General features: G+C 33.1%; 2 protein-coding genes across 4 annotated transcripts; one reads left to right on the top strand and one right to left on the bottom strand.

The window, feature by feature from the left end:
- Positions 1 to 12,932: 12,932 nt before the first annotated feature.
- LOC147545720 (zinc finger CCCH domain-containing protein 14-like) lies at positions 12,933 to 16,862 on the top strand. Its single transcript, XM_086636582.1, has 3 exons — positions 12,933 to 13,338; positions 14,127 to 14,184; positions 15,792 to 16,862. Exons 1-3 carry the CDS (start codon positions 13,257 to 13,259, stop codon positions 16,570 to 16,572), a joined length of 921 nt encoding a protein of 306 aa, XP_086492708.1. The 5' UTR covers positions 12,933 to 13,256; the 3' UTR covers positions 16,573 to 16,862.
- Positions 16,863 to 17,596: 734 nt separating this feature from the next.
- LOC147545719 (protein NRT1/ PTR FAMILY 7.2-like) lies at positions 17,597 to 23,268 on the bottom strand. 3 transcript variants are annotated; one of them, XM_086637017.1, is made up of 8 exons: positions 23,147 to 23,268; positions 22,748 to 22,801; positions 21,594 to 22,019; positions 20,878 to 20,948; positions 19,941 to 20,109; positions 19,641 to 19,858; positions 18,982 to 19,544; positions 17,597 to 18,744 (listed from the first exon to the last, which is right to left on the bottom strand). In XM_086637017.1, the coding sequence occupies exons 4-8, from the start codon at positions 20,914 to 20,916 to the stop codon at positions 17,880 to 17,882; spliced, it is 1,854 nt and encodes a 617-aa protein (XP_086493143.1). In that variant the 5' UTR covers positions 20,917 to 20,948; positions 21,594 to 22,019; positions 22,748 to 22,801; positions 23,147 to 23,268; the 3' UTR covers positions 17,597 to 17,879. The 3 variants fall into 3 exon arrangements, with proteins under 3 accessions (XP_086493143.1, XP_086493142.1, XP_086493141.1); XM_086637016.1 differs by having other exon boundaries at positions 23,225 to 23,268; XM_086637015.1 differs by lacking the exons at positions 21,594 to 22,019; positions 22,748 to 22,801; positions 23,147 to 23,268 and adding an exon at positions 21,354 to 21,509.
- Between the last annotated feature and the right edge of the window lie 129 nt (positions 23,269 to 23,397).

Here is a 23,397-nt window from a genome sequence, read left to right as displayed (position 1 = left end):
CAGTAGTCATTACATGACATTGATACATCATCAATATGTGATAAGAACGATAACTGCCTAAGTTAAACTAAATGAAGAAAGTTTAAAGTCCGACAAATTTATTATTTATACTTTTAATAATTCAAACTCAATAACCATGGGTTCTGATTCTTTTGAGAATCGAACCTGTGACTTCCATGATTTTGGAGTTTATGTCAACACTTTTAATCACTTGGACAACCAAATGTTGACGATGGAGTTAATATTTTACAAAAGAATTCTTAACATTTTTCTTATTATTTTTCTTTTTTTTTTTGTCCTTTTCTCTTATATGTTAATTTTAAAATTTTTGTTTGAATGTTAGAAACAACATATCATTTCAGTTTATTCACTTTCATTACTGTTTATGAATTGTTAAAAAGAAAACGAGAACTAAAAATATTTTTATTTATTTTTGCTAAAAAAACAATGCAAAAAAGGAAGTAGAATATGAATTTGAATTTGATTGCTGAATTTTGATTTCTCATGTTCGCCAACCACAATTTTATGTGTTTTTGTCATAAGTAGTAAATCTAAGGAGGTAAGATCAGTTACCCATTATTGAGGGGGCAAACTTAATTACTAATTAGTGATGAGGATGTAAACTCAAAAAATCCATTTTTCTTGTTGTTGGTACTTTAAAACATATGTCCAACAATTGATCAGTGATCACAGTTCTTATTACAGTTTGTGAGAATACAATTCTATGAATAATGAGTTACAATCAGGATTATTCTGAACAAAATAGCTACTACGATTGTAAACGGTTGTTATTTGTTTATCTGAAAACAACATAGTTTTTTTGTGGATGCTACTATATGCAACTTCAGTTTTGCTAAGGACAACTATTAGACAAAAATAACTAAATAAAACTAACTAAAATCGTGTCCTAAATTGCTAACCAACACCAACTCCAAAAATCAAGTATAACCGAATCTCTCCTCCATTCTATACACAACTCTAAAAAAATTATTGCACAAAATAACTAAATAAAATTAATTGAATTTTATCTTAAATTGCTAAATCCAACACTAAAAGAAAAAAAAGTCAAATATAATCGAATTTTTTCTCAAAATTCAAATTTCTATTACCATAATTAATTATTCATAAATAAAATTTATTCGTAAATTAAATTAAAAAGTTAACCAAATATTAACAAATAACAAAAAAAATATTATATTCCAATCAGAGCATTCCATGCTGTAATTTGAGGTAAAATCAAAAGAAAAAAATCAAATATAATCGAATTTTTTCTCAAAATTCAAATTTCTATTACCATAATTAATTATTCATAAATAAAATTTATTCGAACATTAAACTAAAAAGTTAACCAAATATAAACAAATAACAAAAAAATATTATACAATCAGAGCATTCCATGTTGTAAAAATCATACTGCATAAAATCACTATGTATATTATTAAGCTTAGTTTAAACCCTAATAATGTATATTTCATAAAATCATATTACATAAAATCATACTACATAAAAAATAATGTATACTTTTTAAAAACCTATAACACGTTTAAGTATTTTTTTTTTAATATTAGATAACACTAATACAACCAATTTTATTTTTGTTTGATAAGTTAATAAAAGAAAAAATTGTGTTTAGTAAATAATTTTGGGAAGTTAAAACATAGTTGTATTTAGAATAAGATTCAAAAAATTATTTGCTAGATAAAACCAATAAATCGATCTTTGGTGTTGTTTAGCAATTTAATAAAAAATAAATGGTTGTGTCTAGCAAATAGCTTTATGAAGCAATTATGCAGCTTCGTTTAGCATTTGTCTTTTTTTTAATAGTACAAAAGTAAAATATTGGATTATCGAATCTATACTTGTCACACTTTCTAATCGTTTCTCTTATAATTGTCTAAACGGTTCTGTATGTTTTCTTGTTTAACTAAGTCCTGTTTGAGCTTCAGCCAAGAGCGGAGCCAGAATTTCAAGTTTGTCCAGACTAGCCTATTATTATTTAACTAGAGAGAAAAAATTATATTTCCAACTTATGTGTACTCACAAATAGTATTTTCAAAAAGATTTATGTAGAATATGATATTTTTTTTCAATCATTAATATATGTCAGTATTGGTAATTCGGGAACAAATAAATAACTAGAACATAATTCGGATGGAAGCGAAAAAAGACTTAAAAATTGACCTAGAGATAAAAAAAGGATCAAAAGAGTATTTGGTCTTGGAATTAGGACCAAAAGTAAAAAATAAACGTTAAAATAAAATTTAAAGGTTTGCACGGGAGGGGTTTAGGATTTTAGACGTCATGTGCGATTAACTTGAGAGCAAACTAGCTGAGCTGCCTCACAAATTGTCACATTTGATATAATTTCACCGATAATGCAGAAGTATGAAATATGACCCCCACACTTGGCTCCACCCTTGGCTTCAGGTCCAATCTATTAGAGCCAGGAATAGCGAAGAAGGTGAGGCTAAGGCGATCCTCTTAGGAATGGAATGGGCAATAGACAAGCAATACAGTTCGATTATCATAGAAAGTGATAATATTAACTTGATAAAACATCTCCGCAACAACCATCACTCTATTCAATGGCAATCGACGGTTCACATCACGAAAATCAGAGAAAGATGTAGAGCCTTTCAAGCAATCCAATTTCTTCACGTCAAGAGAGAAGCAAATTCCCAAGCCGATAAACTAGCTAAATGGTCGAGGAAGCGCATTCAAAGCAAAGTGTGGCATAATATTCCTTGTTTTTTAGTTCATATGTATTGTAAGAACTCTTTGCTTCATTAATGTTATCTTAGTTCAACAAAAAAAACAATCTCAATTTACTCTGCTCTTTAGTCAAGTTATAATTTATGGTTTTAACAAGTCTCGGAGAGATACTAAGGTTTCAACACTCTTCAAAGATAGTTCCATTTATAGACATCAGAACGAATTTTGTGCCGCCAGACTTTGTACTTATTTTCTTTTGAATTGTTACGTACCTCGAACGCTTGACTTTGTACTTGACATGTCATTGATTCAAATATCCTACCAACACAAATTTTAGAAGATATTGAAATCAATGTAAGTTGTTCCCCGGCCTTAGATGCAATTTGCATTCTAATAGTCTAACTGATAGTATAGAAAATTGTTAAGCATTATCCTAGTACATTCTGAAGTTTAGCTACTCAATATGTCATTACATTGTATTTTTCTTGTATCTGATTTGTCTTCATCCACTAAGACTTTAGTATGCAATATGCCTAAATTGTTATAGGATGGTGCGGATCAGCCTTTCGGGCTGCTAGTGATATTGTCCGCTTTAGCACACCTAGGCCTCACGGTTTTAAAAGACCTTACTAGGGAAGGGTGCTTAACATCTTAAGAGGAGCACCACACTCCGTCTCCCACCACTGTGGGATTGTCTTACAACACACCCTCGCAAGCCACATCACAGTAGAGCAAATCGTGTTGATAACGTGTTATAGGATGGTGCGGAGCAGCCTTCCAGACTGCTAGTGATATTGTCCGCTTTGGCACACCTGGGCCTCACGGTTTTAAAAGGCCTCACTAGGGAAGGGTGCTTAACCTCTTAAGAAGAGCACCACACTCCGTCTCCCACCAATGTGGGATTGACTTACAACATAAATCTATTTTTTTTATTTTTTTTTTATTTTTGTTGAAAGAGACATACAAAGGGACTAAGAGCCTAAACAGATGGAGAGGTCTTGGGAAGCGTGACAAGTGTGTCTGCGTCGATTTTGTCTTCTCCATTTTGCCAGTTTATCTGCCTTCTCGTTGTTCTGTTCTGGAGTGTATGTGAAAATGATGTTGTCGAACTTGTCTCTGAGGTTGAAGATGTTGTCCATATGTTTTTCATACTGCCATTGGATCAATGTGTAGTTGTTGTTGTGAAGGTATCTGATCAAATTTTGGTTGTCACTCTCGATGTGTGTGTTGGATTTTTAGCTCTCTTGCCCATTGCATAGCACAAATAATCGCACGACATTCACATTCTTCCGCATTTTGTCCCCTGGTGGTTTCTACTAAAGCTGCAATGAAATCTGCTTGATCGTCGTGCATAATACATCTAATGTCAGTTGGTTCTCACATAGTGTTGAAGGGTGCATCGACGTTGATTTTGATAAATGGGGTTGTTGGCAGTTTCCAAGCCATTTGAATCGTTGTAGATGTGTTGGTTATTTTGGTGTTTGAACTGGTTGTGGTATCATTGATACGAGTAATAACCTGCATTGGAGTTTGTTCCTGCGGCGAAATCATTTTTCACATCTCACTTTCCATATGAACCATAAAATCTTTGCCTAAAGGCTTACTGTTTCTGCATCAAGATCTTTCCATTGGGGAATCCAATTTCTGAGGCTAGTGATATTATCTGTCATAATATTAAATTGAAACCAGATAGGACGAGTATGACAATAGTGTAATAATATATGAGTAATCGTTTCAATATTGTCATAGTACACACAATTGTAGAGGTTACCAATATATTTACCTTTTTGTCTCTGACGGGTAAACTGTTCGTACAACATTTCCATATGAATAGTTTAATTCTCGGAGTAGTAATTATGTTCCAAATAAATTTTCATTCCATCGTCTCATATATATAGTTGTTGTTTCTCAAATTATAATACATCGAGAGATTTGGTTAAAGTCCATCCGATAGTATCTTCCTTATGTGCTTGGAGATTAATGCTAAGAATCGCATTACATATGTCACTTTTAAAGCATTGAGATATAATATTCATATTCCACTCGTTATTGATAATAAGTTGTGCCACTTTAGTTAAGGTGTTATTGTTCGTGTTGCTAAGGAGTGGTGGGTGGTTCGAGATCCAGTAGTCATGTCAGATATTAATGTCAGTACCTTTATTGACGTCCCAAAAGATGAGGCTCGACACTTTGTCAAAGTGTTTAACTATGGACTTCCACAACCAGGAGTGGTTTGGTTTAGCAGAACTAGGCTTAGACTCCTTGGGGAAATATTTAGCTTTAAGAATTTTTGCCCAAGGAGTTTCCTGATTTTTGAGGATGCACCAAACAAGTTTACTTAGGAAAGCTTGGTTATCAAGAGATGAGGAGCCTGACCCCTAAACCTCCCAATTTGCGGGGCAGGCATGATAGACCAGTTTATGGTGTGGATAGATTTGATTTTTCCCCACCAGAAAGACCGTTGAATGGCCTCAATGCGGTTACTTATGCCTTTTGGAATGGCAAAGCATTGCATTTGGTATGAGAGAACAAGCGCAACAATTGTAGAAATTACAATTGAGCGGCCAGCTTGGGAGGGGAAATTAGTATGCCATTTAAAAAGCTTATTCTGGATTTGCACAGGGAGAGAGAAGAAAGCTTGTTTTTTATTGGCTTCAATGAAAAGATGTGTGCCCAGATATTTGTCAAGGGAAGAGGATTGGTGGACCTTCAGGTTACGGATAATCATTCTTTTAAACTTGGGTGAGTGTTTTTTGGAAAAGAAGATGATGGATTTGGTATAATTGATCATTTGGCCTGAAGCAGCACTAAAGGTTTTGAGTATATGTTTAAAGTTGTTAATGTTAGAGTGTTCTGGCCGAAGATAATGCAATCATCCGCGAATAAAAGGTGTTTGATGATCATGTTAGATTTGGGGATGGGAAAACCGATGAAGTGGTTTGGATTATCACTAGCTTCGAGGAGCGTGCTGAGACCCTCTATAGCAATGGTGAAGAGAAAAGGGGATATGGGATCCCCTTGGCGAATACCCCTGGTAACATTGAAGTGGGCCCCAGGCGGCCATTGATGAGGACTGTCATAGAAGAAGTGGTGATGCAGGAATCAATCAGCTGAATCCAATGACTCGAGAAGCCTAGATGAGACATGATACCCTCTAAGAAAGTCCACTATATTCGATCAAAAGCTTTAGACAATTCTAGTTTGAGATCGAAAAAACTTTTGGGACCACGAATAGTTTTGAAGTAATGGGTTAGTTCCTGGCTTATGATAATGTTGTCAGTGATTTGTCTGTCGGGAACATAGGCTGCTTGGAAGGGAGAGATAATATCGGGGAGAGTATTTTTGAGACGATTAACAAGAATTTTGGTGATGATTTTGTATGTTGTATTCAGATTGAAGTCAACGTGGTTTGAGGGGACTTGGTTTTAGAAATCAGGCAGATGTGTGTGTGATTAGAAAGGGAGGGAAGTGAGAAGTTCTGAAAAACTCGATGGCCATATCTATAACATCAGTTTTGACAGTGTCCCAGTTTGACTAATAGAAGAATGGGGGGTATCCGTCCGGGTCAGGTGCAGCCTTCAGTTTTAAAGAGTAGACTGAACTTTTAATTTCTTCCTCGATAGGAGTAACCGTGAGAGAGAAATTCTGGACATCACAGATCTGGGGAGGGAAAAGGTTGAGCATCTCATCTGGAATGTGAGTGCCCGCAGAGGAGGAGATTTTGATGAGTGTGGAAGAGAAGATATATGCAATTTCCGTGGCCTCATTAAACCAGGGTTCATCATCTCTCTAAATGGAGATTTGGTTTTTCCTGTTTCTGTTGATAGCTTTGGAGTGAAAATATTTTTTTATGTTAAAAGTATGCCTAAATCTATGCATCTAATTTTTTTATGTTAAAGAAAGCAAGAAAAGTTAGCATGTTTAAAATGTGTTTTTGTAGTAGGTAGTGTTCTTGATTCAGTTAAAAGGTCTCAAATCTTCAATTTCAAGACGATAAATATGAGATTCAGGATACGGGGTGTTTCATTGTAAGACTATAACTTTGTTAAATTAGTCTATGCTATTTTAAGACTCACCGTTGTATTTGATACATACATCTCGACTTGAAATCCATATTTGTAGGGCAATTACCTACCGATTTTACCAGTTAAGAGATTTGCTTGCCTTAATAACCACGATTTGGTTTTATTAAAATAACTAGTTAGGTAGACCAATAAACAATAAAAATTTGTCCATTTAATGTAATTCCAAAAAAAAAACTTACTAAATTATTTTATAGCTACAAAATGCAAAATATTAAATTGTCTACTAGATTCAAAAAAAATGAAAATGTAGACAGATCATTTAATTTAAAAAAAAAAAACATCAAAACCAAAATATGTTTGCTAACATTTTAGGCTTTTTCTACAAGACATTTGTATAAAGACCTTTAAATTTCATTTATAAACTACTATAACAAAATTGAAAAAGTTCATAGTATTTGTTTATTGTTTTTCTAAAATAGTTTACAAATTTTTATATTTGATCTTTCTTTAAAAAAATTATTTGGTGAATAGAAATATAAAATAAAAGTAATTACAAAACAAATATAGGAGGAAAGTGCATTGCTCCATCCTTTGCATCAAATGTTCATAATCATATTGATTTTGTTTTGCTGAATATAATCATATAGATTTGTTTCTCCTTATATATCTTTGCTCGTAATTGATTTTCCAATTTAACTTCCAAATTTCAACGATGACATTCTGCCCGACGCCTAAGCGAGTAGAATCTCAAACAGATTGGGTAAACGGATACGATTTAGAGAGAAAAGTGGATTTCACTTCTATATCTAAATCCTTATATGTCCACGTAAACTGTCGGGATTCTGCTAGCATACGGTCGGGCAGAATGGCATTTTTGTTTAACTTTTCAGAATCATTAAAAGGGATGAGAAGGCAGTACCAAAAATTATTTTAAGCAAGGGGTTCTTTTCCCTCTGTCTCTGTAGTCTAGGTATTATGCTACTTTCTCTACAATTCTGTCTCTCTTTCTTTTAACACATTCTACCTCATATCTTTGTCCTAATATCTAATTAACATTTTCATTTTCTTCTTTTTTTGTTGAATAGTAACATTTTCATTTTCTTTTTTTGCAGGGTGTGAGCTTTTGTGGGTTCAAAGAATGGCTAACAGAGTGCCATGGTTTGACCTAAATCGATCTCCACCACCTTCTCCACCTTCCCCGCCTTCTCCGCCTCCTCCGCCACCTCCACTGCTTTCTGTGCCTCCTCCGCCACCACAACCACCAGTTTCTCTGCCTCCTCCGTCACCACCACCACTTTCTCTACCTCCTTCGGCGCTTTCTCTGGCTCCTCCACCGGCTCATCATGCCCTTCGTCCAGTTCGTCGACGTAAGGTATCTATAGATGAATACGGAATATATTATCCTTGGATCATCTTCACGTGGTCCCAATAGCTAGGTATATACTCCCTCCGTCCCAAATTGAATAACCTAATTTCTATTTTGGGTTGTCCCATTTTAGTGACCTATTTCTAAAAATAAAGAAAAGAACCCATTACTTTAAATTTAATAACAACTTTATTTAAAAGTAAGTTCAACTTTTTCATTCTAAACTAAAAAATTTTATGAGGATACAATTGGAAAAATCACGTGATTTTTGAAAGTCAACTCTAAATAATGATGTTCCTTTTAAAAGTTGGGTTTTTAAAATAGATCATTCATTTTAGGACTGAGGGAGTATATATATATATATATATATATATCCGCTTTATGTAGATCACCTAATTTGGGATTTGAGTACCGCATGACTTTCTGTTTGTTACATAAGCATTTTGCTTATGATTAACAAGTTTAATTAATTGTCGTGAGTTTTGATTTGATATCTTAACTAGTTCCGACAATGTTGCATTTGCTGCGACAGATGGATCACTCGTTCGGGGCCTGCGGTGCCTGAGGTAAAGTTTTCGGTTCAATATGGATAATTTAATCTTAAACTTATATAAGGGCATTAACTCATTTTTTGTGTCATAATTTATGATAACTTTTAATTTGTATCTTAATTATTTTTAAATGCAGTATATGTGTTTTCTGTGTCGGCATTATGTGAGGCGAAATGGTCCTGGATCGCGTTAAGTACTATCAGTTCATTGACTTTGGGAAAGTGTGGTAGTCTGAATTAAATTAAAAAAACCTTCGTAATTTATTTAAGTAGTTTTGATGTGAACCTGTGAGTTTGGCTCCCAATAAAGAACCAACAAGTTCGAGTCTGATAAATGTTTTAGTCACATGACAATAAGAGGCAATATTTAGTCATCTCCTCTCTGTGATCTTTAATTTTTTTTTTTTGAAAGTGATCTTTAGTTCTTTGTTATATTATTTGGTTCTTAGTCTCTTAAGATTTAAAAGCATCTATTATACAAAACGCAATGTTTTTTTCTGACTGGGACAAACCAAAAGATAAATCCAGTCGTTCGTTTCCTTTGTTGTTAAATTTTGTCCGTTAGATTTCTTACCTACCTAGAAATATCATAATTCGTTCACTCACTAAATAAATCCATTATACAAACCCACGATAAATTTTGACCGTCCAATTTCCATCGTTAAATCTCAACCTTTTAATTTTATCCCAATTTATAACCGTTATCATAAAGTTAGTGACAAATTAAATTTATACTAATGACCATCTATATAACCATTGAAAATTTATTATATCCATAACTTTTTAAATATTAATTGTGTTTTCGGTTATGAAATCGTAGTCCTTAAATCTTGATCCTTAATATCTCCTTAAATCATAACTCTTTATATCTCTCTCAAAACCTCTCTATCTTCATAACTTTTCAAAAAGTAATTGTCCTTCGGTTATAAAGAAGAAGATTAATGGATCATATTCAGTGGCGAGGCCAAGATATTTTTAATATGGGGGCACATTTATTTAGGAAAACAAGAAATAATTCAAATATTACAAAAGGAATAATCATATGCGTTGTTTTGTAGTATTTGACTCAAATGTATATATAGTTATCCTAAGAATTTTCATCTCTTGAGTTCATTGAATTACATTATAACGAGTATCACATACAATTTTTTCAATATAAGCAATCCAATTATCACCTATCCACTCGTCTTCTATTTGATTGTCAAAAATTTCATTAGAAAACACGCTCATTGTTATGAAAATTGTAATAAATAGAGTTTAATCTAAAGGTCAATAGTAAGTATAAAAGAGATCAATTTCCTTTCGGATGTTTCCTTCCAAGAATTCTAATAACTTTTGATTTGATATTACATTAATTGCATTTCTTTTGTATTGTCTTCACATTGATCCATAAGTGCCTCTAGCTATACATAAATAATAACACTCACTAACAGTTGCTTCATTTACATAATCGAATCAAATAATTAGTACGAACATGACATAAATTACACGAACTCTAACTTATAACACTAGAGGTTGGCATGATTTTGTGGATGTGAGATCATCCTATAATGTAATGTTGAAAATCCGAAGTATTTTAAATCTAAACTCAAATTTTGCTGACCTATCAGCAGGGGCGGAACCAGGATTTCCAGCTAGCCTGGGCAAGCTTAAAGTACTATAAATCGAACATGCAAATATTATTTATGTGTACGGATTTCACAAATTATTATACATTTATGTACAAATCTTGATATTTTGTTATCTGAAACTAAGTAGATAATAGTTTGAAGAAGGAGAGAGAGAACGAGGCTCACCAACGGAGGACTAGTCCCTCTGTACAAAAAAAATTCGTCGTCTCCGAGAGAAAGACTAAAAGAAGAGACATTGACCTTAAATATAAGGCGAAATTGAGAGTGGTAAAAAGTACCAAATCTTTTGTTCTCCCTTATAACAACCTTTATCTTCCATAATATTAAAAATTTAAGGTAAAGGGTATTAAGATAATACTTAATCTCTAACAAAAGAGAAGATAACAAAAAAGTTATCTTTAAGGGCTATTTTCGAAATTGGTAAAAGTATAGGAATCATTTTTGAGATTTGAGACAAAACAAAGTTAGGTGAAAGAAGAAAATGAGTAAAAAAAAAAGTGCAAAGTTGGGTTTCCAGGGATTCGAAACCATGACCTTCGTGGCATTAGGTAAGGAAGCAACCATTAAGCTAATCCGTCAGTTCTGTTCAGTCTTTACATCAGAATGCATGAATTCCAACGAGGTCGTCCTTCATTGCCTCCTAATCTTCATATTCAACTCACGATTTCACCTCAACCTTACAACTTCCAACCACCACAACTTACAACAACCACCACAACTTACAACTACCACCATTTTCATCTTCATCTTTCTCCTCCTTTTTCTCTCATTCTTCATCTTCTTCTTCTCATTCTTTCTCTAAAAACTAATCAAGCATAATCAGAAAATTCTAATTGTTATATATTTAATCTGATGGTGATAGACATGAAAATTTTCTGTTCCATATCATATAAAGTAAATCTCTATTCTTTGTGAAAAGAAAATTGAAATCTAATGAAAGAAAGAGAAATAACGAAATTATTTGAAAAACAAGCAAAGGGTTTTATGATCACACTTCATTTTCCAAATTCTCAGTGCCTTCGTTTCTTTCTCGTTCTGCAAACAAAAAAGAATAACAATGACCAAATTAATAAATGAAACATCTACTGAAGAAAATGTTAAAGAGGAAAAATTTTGAAGTACCTCGGGTTTTCTTGTTTCATTCTCACTTAAAAATTGCGTTAATCGGATCCTAACAAATATAGACGACAAAATAAAACAAGTAAATTAGGTTTTTACATTATCAATTGTATTGCACGGTGCCTAGGAGGAGAGGGAAGAAATTAAAGAAAAGAAAAGAACATTAGGATTTTACTAGATCAAAGGTAGTCTAATCTTCCATGAAGAATCAAGCGCGTGCGTGAGAGAACCGCTTTCGTCTCTTTTTCTGGTTATGCTTCATTAGTTTCTAGGAGGAGAAGGAAAGGAATAGAAAGGGGGGAAGAGAGATGAAGATGAAGGAAAAATAAAAGAAGGGAGATAGAGATGAAAATGACGGTGGTTAGAGCATCTCCAAACGTGCTCTATTTCTTCATAAATAGAGATTTTGGAGCTCCAAAGGCTCCTCTACTTCTCTATAATGTAGAGAATGGTGAATAGTGAGCCTTCACATGTGAAGGCTCACTATTCACTTCTTTATATTATAGAGCTGATTTGACATAATAGATTTTTGGTCCTTGGTTGCCATATAATTTATACTTGAGTCCTTAATATCTTTTATGAATTTGACACTTGTGTCCTATTACTTTTGTATTCTAGTAAACTAATAATACTATTTAATTAATTATATAATTATAAATGGTCATAATTAATACGTAACAAAATACAAAATTAGATAATAAATAAGATCATATAGAAGTGGTCGATACGGAAGTGGTGAGTATGAAGGTGGTGGACATCAGATTGGTAGAGACAGAAGTGGTGGATACGGAGGTGGGTATGGAGGTGTAGACGAAGGTGGGTATGGAGGTGTAGACGGAGGTGGGTATGGAGGTGTAGACGGAGGAATCTAGAAGTGGAGGCGAAGGTGGGGAGACTTACCGGAGTACTAAATAATTTTACGGAGTAGTTACGTAACAATATTAGGTTATATTTTCGTAATTTGTAGTAATGTACGCATTGTAATATCTCTAATATTATAAGTATTTATTTTTTAATATAATGATTTTATATATAATCTATATATTACATATATTTAATTTATCAAAATTTAGAAGTTATAAGTAATAAAAATAATAAGTTATAAATTTAAAATTAATAAAATAACAAAGATGCCAATATAGAGACTTGAATAGTGTTTTGCGTTTGGAGTGAAACTCTATTTAAGGAGTGAAAATATAGAGATTATGCCAATATAGAGGTTGGACGTTTGGAGATGCTCTTAGAAGTTATGGGATTGAGGTGAGGTGAAGAATATGAAGATTAGGGGGCAAGATACAGCTTTGTAAATTTTTGGTCTAAAAAATAAATCTCTCTGGAGTCAATTTTGATTGACTAAGTCTTTATGCCTCAGGGACTCTTCTCTACGCCCATAGGCGCGCGACCTATTGGTGTGAGAGAACATTTGGAATGTAGGTTTGTAACATAGAATGGCCTTGGCTTATGGGCCTAGGAGGGCCCAATGGATCTTGAAGGTTCTCATCACATGTGAGGCTCATATCAACGTCAGAGGGGAAAGACACGTGAATCGAAAAACCTTTTCGTTGGATTCCATTGCGTGAGCGGGATCCCCCCCGCCCCCAAATAAAAACTCGATTAAAAGAAAACCTAATTTCATGTCCTTATTTTCTCCTTCATTATCTTGTTCCTAAACACTCACTCTTTTCTAGATCTTTCTTATTTTCCAACTCCACCCATTTTTCCCTTTTTTTCACCTCAAATCCTAGGGTTTTACTTTCTTCTCTACCTAGGGTTTTTCGAGGTTTTATTTCTCATACCTCTTTTAAGTCTTTTTGTAGTAGCTTCAATTCCGTCCTGAACTCTATTCTTCCGCCATGGATTTTGGACCTGCTCGCAAGAGAGGGAGGCCTGATGGTGCTTCAAACGGTAATGGTGGATTCAAGCGGAACAAACAAGGTTTATATCTCTTCTTCATGTTCTTTCTTTCTGTGTCTTTTTCTCGTTTTAGTTCCAATACTAGGGTTTTAATTTTACCGCTAGTGTTCTCTTGTGTTAATGATCTATACTGTTCATAATATTGTACTTGAGTAGAACCCAGTATTCTATTAGGGGTTTTCTTCTACAGTTCTATCATTAGCCCTCTTACCCAGATTGTGGTTCAAAACCCTTCCCATCTCCAAGCATGATTCTCATCAGTTCTTGTGCCTTCGTTCCTGTTTCCTTAAAGTTGTTTGTAAGAACAACAAAAAGGAAGTCAGGACATCCATTATCAAGTTTAGAATGGTTGAACAAGAAACTAATCAACAAACAATGATATCTTGAACAGTTAATCTCCTAAATACCAATGATAACATGCCACTGTTCTCATACTCCGACAAATTTCAATATTGTTGTAGATAATAAGTAGCTATAACTTGAATGAAGCAGGGTAACGCTTTCATCTTTTTTTTTTTGCAAAAAAAACGCTTTCATCTTTAGCTTGTCTCGCAAATTCAAGAGAAACAATTAAACCAGAAAGTCCTTAACTTATTAATGACCCTGTGCCCATTGGAAAAAGAGAAAAAGAAGAAAAACTGTTCGAACATTTGAAAACCTAGTCTGCAGTTGATAACCATTATTCTCAACATTTTGAGAAATGGGTATTTAGTATGAGATGTTAATTAGTGAACATGTTTTAGATTGGATGAAGTCTTAATAACTAATTCAACATTAACTAAGAGTAAGTAATTAATGTTCTGAAACAGAAATGGAGTTTACAACTGGTATAGGAAGCAAATCAAAGCCTTGCACCAAGTTTTTCAGGTTCTAATCTTAACCTGTCTAAAATACAACTATTAGCAATGTCGATTTTTTTCTTTCACATGGTTGTAACTTTTGGTCAAGAATTTACATTACAATTTGCACAATCAAAAGTTAATTTGTCACGCCTAATGATTCGGGTATTTAAAGATGTGATACAGGTAAAATCCTTTGCTTGAACCAAGTTAATGAAGGTTTCTTGCTCATAAATAATGATTATTTACAAGATTGAAGTTACAACATTTAACCACTTATTAAACGACATTTATCTCAAAAGCAGTTCTATCAATCCTTTCTGTATGGCAATGTGTAGTAGGATTTAATTAAAAAATCAAAATTATTTGTTATTCAAATAGTTTTTTTTGTTGAACTGTTATTCAAATAGTTTGATGAGGTATCTAATAAAGCTTTTAGTTGGTACTGTAGTAGCATGTAATAGATGAAAAAAATGCATGGAGATTATGAGTTAATTGTGAAGAATATGCTGGTATAATTTTATTTCTTCAAAGTTCAAAGTATACTAAGTTCATGTTTCATATCACTTTTCCCTTGGAGATCATGATGTTGAGTGACTGAAATTTCAATATATTGAAACCCAAGGTAAATTGAGAAACAACGAGCAAGAGTTAAAAACTAGACAGTGGACAATTTTCCTATCTTCATGGTGTAGTTAACTGATGTTAAAGAACTATACCATGCTAGAATGACATTGATCTTTTTTCCTGTTTGCGTTTGTCTATGTTGTATCATTATTCATTGATGTTTTGAGTATGATTTGGTGATTCTAAGTCAGCAGTCTATTGTAGTATGGATGCCCTTAGAGAGAGTTTAGATTTACTCGAGTTCATATTACTAATCAAAGAAAAAGATTTGAATATGATCTCTTGCAGTTGCCTAAAACATTGGCCGGGCTTAAAGGTAGTTTTTTTAAGTTACTGTCTAGTAACTCTCCTGTTTTACTACAACATAGCATGGCTATAAACTATGGCTCTTTTGAAGTGGCTCTTTAAGGCCACAAAATTAAACATGCCTTGTTGTACAAAGACTTCACATAAAAGAATAACTAGTACCGAAGTCTATCTTGTTTCCATGTAAGGATTAGATTGCTTCTGCTATGACTGATGTTTCTTACACTACTTGGTGGACTGTGTTCTTGGTGAAATGTCTATAGACTCTATAGCCACTCAGAGTTGTGGTCTTTAGAGTAGTTCTTTAGTACTTGATAAACTTGGTTGAACTATTAGTATCTCGGCCCCAAATCAAGGTCTCTTGTTCCATATTTTCTTTTGGTTTGAAATTTCTATGATGGCGATACCTGATCTCTAGCAAAATATTTGATGTCGATAAGAAGTGTTGTATGTTAATACAGTTGCTGTTTTTAGAACATAGCTAATTTTGACTTTTCAGTAATATCTTGTTCGTTATATTGTGAATTCATATTTTTCTTGCTTGATCACTTAAAATAGATGGTAATCTTTATGTTAACCCCCTGTTCTGAGTTAGGTGCACAAGATTCGTTCTGTACCTGTTGAGATGTTTCCTTTCCTTTTTCACTAATTGACTGTAATGCAATGCTTGTCTCTTATTTGTGGTTCACATTTTGGATGCAGCACTTCTGGATGTCCATTTGGTGAGGGCTGTCACTTCCTTCACTATATCCCTGGAGGTATCAATGCAGTAGCCCAGATGACTAACTTGGGTGGGAGCCAAGCTATTCCTCCACCTTCAAGACACCCAGTTGGTCATCCAGGGATGCCTGATGTCCCATCTCCGACATCTGTTAAAACTAAAATGTGCAGCAAATTTAACACAGCCGAAGGTTGTAAATTTGGTGAGAAATGCCATTTTGCCCATGGAGAAAGGGAACTTGGTAAGCGAGTGGGCCCATCCTACGAAGACCCACGAGCTGTGGCTGTGGGTCCACCTATGATGGGCCGGATGCCTAGCAGATACGAACAGCAGCCTCCACCACCTGGTCATGCTGCAGCAGCAAGTTTTGGGGCGTCGGCAACAGCCAAGATCAGTGTAGATGCATCTCTTGCGGGAGCAATCATCGGCAAAGGTGGTATTAACTCGAAGCAAATCTGTCGCTTAACTGGAGCCAAGCTAGCTATTCGTGAACATGAATCAGATCCAAACTTGAGGAATATAGAGCTAGAAGGGACCTTTGATCAGATCAAACAAGCCAGTGCTATGGTTCGTGAACTAATTGTCAATGTTGGTGCAGCCGCGGGATCAATGAAGACCCACTCTGCGCCACCAGCTCCTGCACCATCAGCAAACAACTTTAAGACAAAGTTGTGCGAGAATTTTGCCAAGGGCTCCTGCACATTCGGAGAAAGGTGTCATTTTGCGCACGGTGCTGGTGAATTAAGAAAATCTGCTATCTAAGCTCACAAGCCATTCATTTTTCTCTTTTTCACATCGAGAATTCTATACTTTTGAGATGCTGTCTAGTTCCCTGAATCATTGATTAGGGGGTTTATTACATGGGAAAAAAAGCTCATTGCTATTTATGTTTTTGTTTTCCTTAGTTCTCATTGTTAATGTTCTGTTAAAGTTAATTACAGATTTCGGAGCTTTGGGTGCTAAACATTTTGATTAATTTCATGCGATTAGATGAAGAACTCCTAGAGATGAACATCAAAATGTTTAAATTAGAAATGATTCAAAAGTCAAAATCTGCTATAAGGGAAATAATATTTCAGTTTTTTTCTCTCTTTTCTTGCCCGACAATTGCTATTTACCTATTCTCTAGCCATTATTTTGAACCCACTGTCGACATTTCGGCAATGCTCTAGAGAAGTAAGCTGTTTCCTTCTCTTTTCTCTCTTCTAGTTGTACCAAAATTGGGCCTGTTGCTTTCTCTCCACATTTCTGGCATTCACAGTTTAATAGGCAATATCTTTTTCTAGGCCTATCTAATTCATCTGGTCTTTTCAACAAAAAAAAAAAAAAAAAAAAAAAAAAAATTCATCTGGTCTATTCAAGATAACTGCCTAGAAGCCTTCATTTCCTTGGACCACAACCTATTTCTCAGCAAAGAACTTATTTATGAACTCTTTTTTTTGTGTAGTAGAAAATCCCTCATCATAAATAGAAGTTAGCCAATACCTCCTTACTTCCTTTAAAATGGGAATTCTTGTCATGTGATTATGTGAAACCTAATATTCATGAAAGTCGATTTGGATATGAACTCCACTCTTATAATAAGACATATAATAAGACATGGATATCTCGTAAGATTTTGTCGAAGATGTCAACTTCTATTTTTTTTCCTTGATTTTAATTTAATTTAATTTAACTTAACAATATCGTTTATATCGGGTCATGTTGTATTGATTGCTTATTTTAAGCGACTTTTGTAGCCTCAATTAGTTTTCGATAAATAACCATGTAAGTTGGTGCTAATAAATTTAGTAGATAGTTAAAACATTATATTAATCTAGAAGGTAAAAGTTGAAAGGTGTGTAAAATACAAAACAACATACATAACATCTAACACATAGTACAACACTTACCTAGTCTTCAAAACTAAGAAAAATAAATATAAAAAATAAATCTCAATTAGTTCTCTAAGTGATTAGATGAATTGAGATCATTTATCATCCTGAATTTGCTAACGACACTTGCAACAAAGTGAAACCATCATGTTCATAAAGATATACTACAAACAACTTATTTTCGACTATTCCATCTCATACTTGTTTAGGCTCCGCAATGTTGTCCTCTTCATCGATTTCTTCACACGAATTGTCAAGATTTATACCTTTGTACCACTTTGCGCAGAATAAATAAACCATGAAATCTATTGCACACAAGATAGCGAGAAGAAAGTAAAATCTGTCCATATGACCGGAATTAAGAATGTCAGGAATCCAACCTGGTCTACCACTAGTAGTAGTGACATTCATCACTATGTTAATAAGTAGACAACTCATATAGTTTCCGAGAGAAATTGAAGCCATGCAAAGTGAACTTCCAAAGCTTTTGAGACCGTCTGGAGCTTGACCATTGAAGAAATCTAGTTGACCAACATACATAAACACCTCCGAAGCCCCAACTAATACATATTGGGGTATTTGCCAAAATATGCTTAATGAACTAGAATTTGTTTCATGAATAGCCCTTTTTAACCTTTCAATTTCTGTAATTCCTGCAGCCACCATAGCAATTAACCCGATAATCAATCCAATCCCCATTCTTTGAAGCTCAGTCAAACCTTTTGGATTTCCGGTAAATCTACTGGTTATCGGTACAACAAACCGACCATATATTCCAGTGAAGATAATGACACTAAGAATATCAAAAGCAGACATGCTTGCAGCTGGAAAGCGAAAATTACCGGTGCTAGTATCCATGACTTCTCCTTGCTCGACAAAAAGGGAGGACATTTGCGTGAAAACAACCGAATAGATTATGGTGCAAAGCCAAATTGGTAACATTTTTAAGACACATTTCACTTCTTCTACTTGACTTACTGTACACAGCTTCCATGGATTTATTTTGCTTTCGTCGTCGTATGAATCCTTTTCTGTTATAGTTGCAGCCTTATCAAAGAACCTGCAAAAATTGGTAAAAAAAAATAACTGAGTAACCGAACTGGTTTCAGTAGTTACACTTTAATTTTTAATCATTTTGCTTTGTTACAGGTGAACTGTTTTCATGCATATTGTCACTTCTTAATAATTTCTACTTAGATAAAGTAACACATTCAAGGAGAAAAGATAGTTCTAGTTTCATGGTAAGCATATGACAATTCATAGTTTACAATATAAAAACAAGTAGATTAAGTATTACCTGAATTCTTCACTGTGGAGAATCTTACGACTCCCTATAATAGCAGATTCCGAGCCTTCAATCTCATAAAGTTTATTACCATTTGGAGGAACAACAACATTCCATTTTCTGACGGCTGAAACAATTACTTGAGCTACACGTTTTAAAGGATTTCCACATGGCTTGAAGTACCGATACTTTGGTGTTCCTATGTAGAATAGGATAAGGCCGATGATAGAAGCACCCAATGATGCCAAGAACCCAAAAGTCCATTGTCCAGAATCCTCAAAATAAGCTAGAATAGTATTTGAGAAAAGTGATCCAACGTTCAATGCTAAATAAAAATATCCAAAAAATAATATTTTGGATTGTGATTCTTGTGGGTCTAATTCGTCAAACTGATCTGCTCCAAAAGTAGCTATATTTGGTTGGTATCCACCGTATCCGAATGCAACAAAATATATTGATAAATAAAAAAGTGCGACACCTACTAGAGAAGGAGGTGCACACAATAATTTACCATCCCCGCAACCAAATGGGTTGATTAAAAGTAACCAAGATGACAATGATAGTAATATGAGACCCTGTAAAAAATGTGAAAATGAAAAATAATGAATCATTATAATATAAGGTGAGGCTAACCAAAAATGTATAAACAAAATAAAAAAATATTTTTTTACCAATACAAGGATAATCTGGAAGATGGCGCATGTCAAATATCTACCCCAATATGAATCACTAAAGAATGCTCCAACCAATGAAAAGACGTAAACGGTTCCAAGCCATTTACTAACATTGTTTGCAGCTTCGGCACTATCTTGATCTAGAACTCTTGTTAAGAACAAAACTAAGTTGATATTTACACCAAAGAAAGCAAGTGTTGCTAGACCTTGATTAACTGCAAATAAGTAAGTCATGTAAAAAAAGTGTAAGAAAATGTCGTACAAATGTGCAGATGGACGATTAAGTTTGTGACTTACCCAATAGTAGATTAGCTATTTTCCATCCTCCCGTAGATTCTTTACTTGCAGGATTTCCTTTTCTGTCGATAGAACCATCACTTGAAACCGAAATTTTCTGGTCTTCATTTTCATAGGAATCTTTAGCTTTAACTTTTTGTTCTCTTAGACAACCAAACTGTCTTTTTGCCTATTGGATCATTAGAAATCACATTAAAAATAAAACTCATATTCCAATTTAAATGAAAATGAGAACAAAATAACTAAACAAATATGGGAGTTAGTTATTCAAATAATACTTAGTGGAAGACATGGAAGTTAATTAGCTAAGAGCAACAACGAATACAAATTTCAAAATACAGTAGATAAATGACACCTATAATATAATATTTTGCATGTAAGAAAGGATATGAATCCAATCACAAACTCTAAAAAGTAACATATAAATAGTTAGTGAAGATGAAGAAGTTTTCCTCAATAATTTTTTAATTGATATACCTTGGATGTTAGAAATCAAATTAATAATAAAGCTCGTATTTAAATTTATAATGAAAATGAGACAAACTTATGTTACTAAACAAATATGGGAGTTGGTTATTCAAGTAATACTTAGTGGAAGACATGGAAGTTAGTTAGTTAACAGCAACAACTAATGCAAATTTCAAAATTATGAAAATACAAGAGATAAATGAATAACAAAATATTTTGATCATGAAAAAAATGGAGAAATTCACATATAACACATAAGATACACCTTTTGCCCACAAAATTATGACTTCAATTGAAACTTAATTGACAATTAAGAAAAAAGAAAAAATTCACTTATAATTAGATAGAAACAAGTGGGACGAATGAAGATACCAATCCAATCAAGAGTTCAAAGACAAAAACATGGCATATAAATATTTAGTGAAGATAAAGAAGTTTTGATGATCAATAATTTCTTAATTAATATTACCTTCGATGTTAAATTGACCAATACAAACTTCATTGCCATGTTGAATCTCCCTTACTTGATTTTCTAGTTACCTGCATGATTAGATTTGATATTTATTAAATGAAGTTAAAAAAAATAATTAAAAACAAATCATACAAATATTTAAATCAAAAATCAAAAACTTTGATTCATTTTCTTCATTATATATGTGCATGGATGTTGAAAGATTTCTAGTCATTTGACTTAAACTCAAAATTAATTAGAACTAAAGTGTTTTAAAAAAAGAACTAGAAGGGATAATTATAAGAATTTGATATCTGAATTTATAGAAACTTTTACTTAAAAAATTATCTCACTTCAAACTACATAATAATAATTCTAAATGAATTTTCTCTCATTTGAATTTAAGTAGAATTGATGTAAGAATCAAAAGCAAAAAAAAATTCATAATAGTTGGAAACTTGAAGAAGATGAAGAAAAAAAAATGCATGTCTTACTATTTCAACTTCAAATGAAGAAAAGATATTAGATGGGATAGGAAAAAAGAAGAGGAATGGAAAGAAGAGGATGATGAAGTTATGAGAATTTAGAGGGAGTGAAAGGGGTGAATATATAGAGGCAAAATCAGTGTGTCGTTTTCTCCCAAAAGAAGCAAACTTAAAAATGTGAATAAAACAATTAGCAATGGATGAAATTGTTAACCAAACAAATTATGAAAACATTTAAAAAAAACTTACTAGTAAAGATTTTGATTGTTGAGGGCAAAGAGTGAAAAGAAAAAGAAGTGGATTAGTTAAACATTATTTCTTATCTCTTCCAAAAGAGGAAATCATGGGGTAAGTTAAAAATGAGAGAAAATCGTGGGTGGGTTAAAAATGTGAGTAGATTGTGGGTAGATTGTGGGTGTAACTAATTTTAGGGCAGTTAAAGAGAGTAATAACTAATTTGAGGAAAGTTTTAAAGCGCCCGTAAAGAGGGTTAGGGTCAAAGGCGCCTCCTTCCCTCACTCAAATTTGCCTTGGGGGCGCTTTTAGACTCCACTAATTTTATTCAAAAATTCTATTTATCCGTCCATTCTGGTCCCTCCCCCAGCCCTCCCGATGTGACAATTTCTCTCCAATTACTCCACACGCAAATATTATTTTTCCTCCATACAAGTCTAACTGTGTTGATCATAAACAAATACAATAAATTAAAATTAATAAAAAAAGATTAAAATGATAATTAATGTGATGATCATAAACAAAAACATAAATTAAAAATGAAAACCCTAACAAATTAAGTAAAAGGGGAACTATTGTCTCTGAGCCTGACCATGTTAAGAAGGTGTTACCTTCCTTTATTAACCCTAAACCAAATATTGGTTCAGCTTAATTGAAAAATTGGAGAAAGACTTAAATTAAACACAATAAATTTTGGGGCATCAGTCAAAATATATTTCATCTTCTTTTTTTTGGAAGAGAAACTTCATTGCACTAAATAATGTTAATACAACAACCAAATGAAGTAAACAGAAGGATTGATTGCCCAAGCCAAACCAGACGAGGGATTAAAAACAAAATATATTTCATTGGTGTCTATCAATAAATTTGTTATCTACTTTAAGATTTCTAATTTATTGATTTGTCAATATAAATTTGTCCACATGAAATATTTGTTTGTCTATATATTAACCACATTTTATTATTAATTACATTTTAACCCTAAATTTATATTTCAAAATTAAGAGTGGGCGGCCCTTAGCATTTGTATCATTTAGTGTTTGTAGTTATAGCTTATTGGACACAATAATTACGCATAATCAATAATCATATGCATTTGAAGTATGTGAGAAATGTGTCAAGTGAATAACAAAAGTATGTAAAGATTGCATGTTTTGTTTGTTACTCACATTATATTCTTTTTAGTTTTCTCAACATCTCAAAATTTATCAAATGCAAGTGATCTGAAACACAAATATTACAATAGAATATCGTATTAGACTAACAATAATCACAAAAAACATCGTATGTCTATCCAACAACAGAAAGTAATTGTAGCGGTCGAAGACTACTCTCATTATAAAATATATTACGTAATGAGGACTTAGCAAACCAAAGATTTTTTAAATACTAAAATGACAAATAATAAAAAAAAAAAAAATTGGAAATAATAAATAATAGTTGAATAAATTAGAAAATTGTGTTTATTCATGTTGAATGCAATGGTTCTTCATCATTAACATCATATTAGACTTTGAAGTATTGTGCATGGTAAATTTAGAACTATAATTTTTTTGTAGGCAATATACCTTTTGAAAGAGTCTAATTTGAGTTCACAAAAGAGCTTACCACAGAAAGTACAAATAAAAATAATAAACGCATTTTACCTCTTAACAACAAGGACAGAAAGTTATAAAATAATATAAAGAATAAATAAAATAAGAAAGTCCCACTATTTATAGATTGCTAAAAACGTATAATGTATGGTTAAACTTATTCACATTTAAATTGGAGAATGATCTAAATATTAAATAGAATTCTTTTGACTCCTCTCTAAGAA

The sequence above is a fragment of the Eschscholzia californica genome, unplaced genomic scaffold, assembly GCF_041429995.1.
Source record: "Eschscholzia californica isolate CP2 unplaced genomic scaffold, dmEscCali1.0.p SCAF_4, whole genome shotgun sequence".
NCBI lineage: Eukaryota > Viridiplantae > Streptophyta > Magnoliopsida > Ranunculales > Papaveraceae > Eschscholzia > Eschscholzia californica.
The sequence above is the reverse complement of the archived record's forward strand: the minus strand, read 5'-3'. Positions and strand labels throughout refer to the sequence as shown.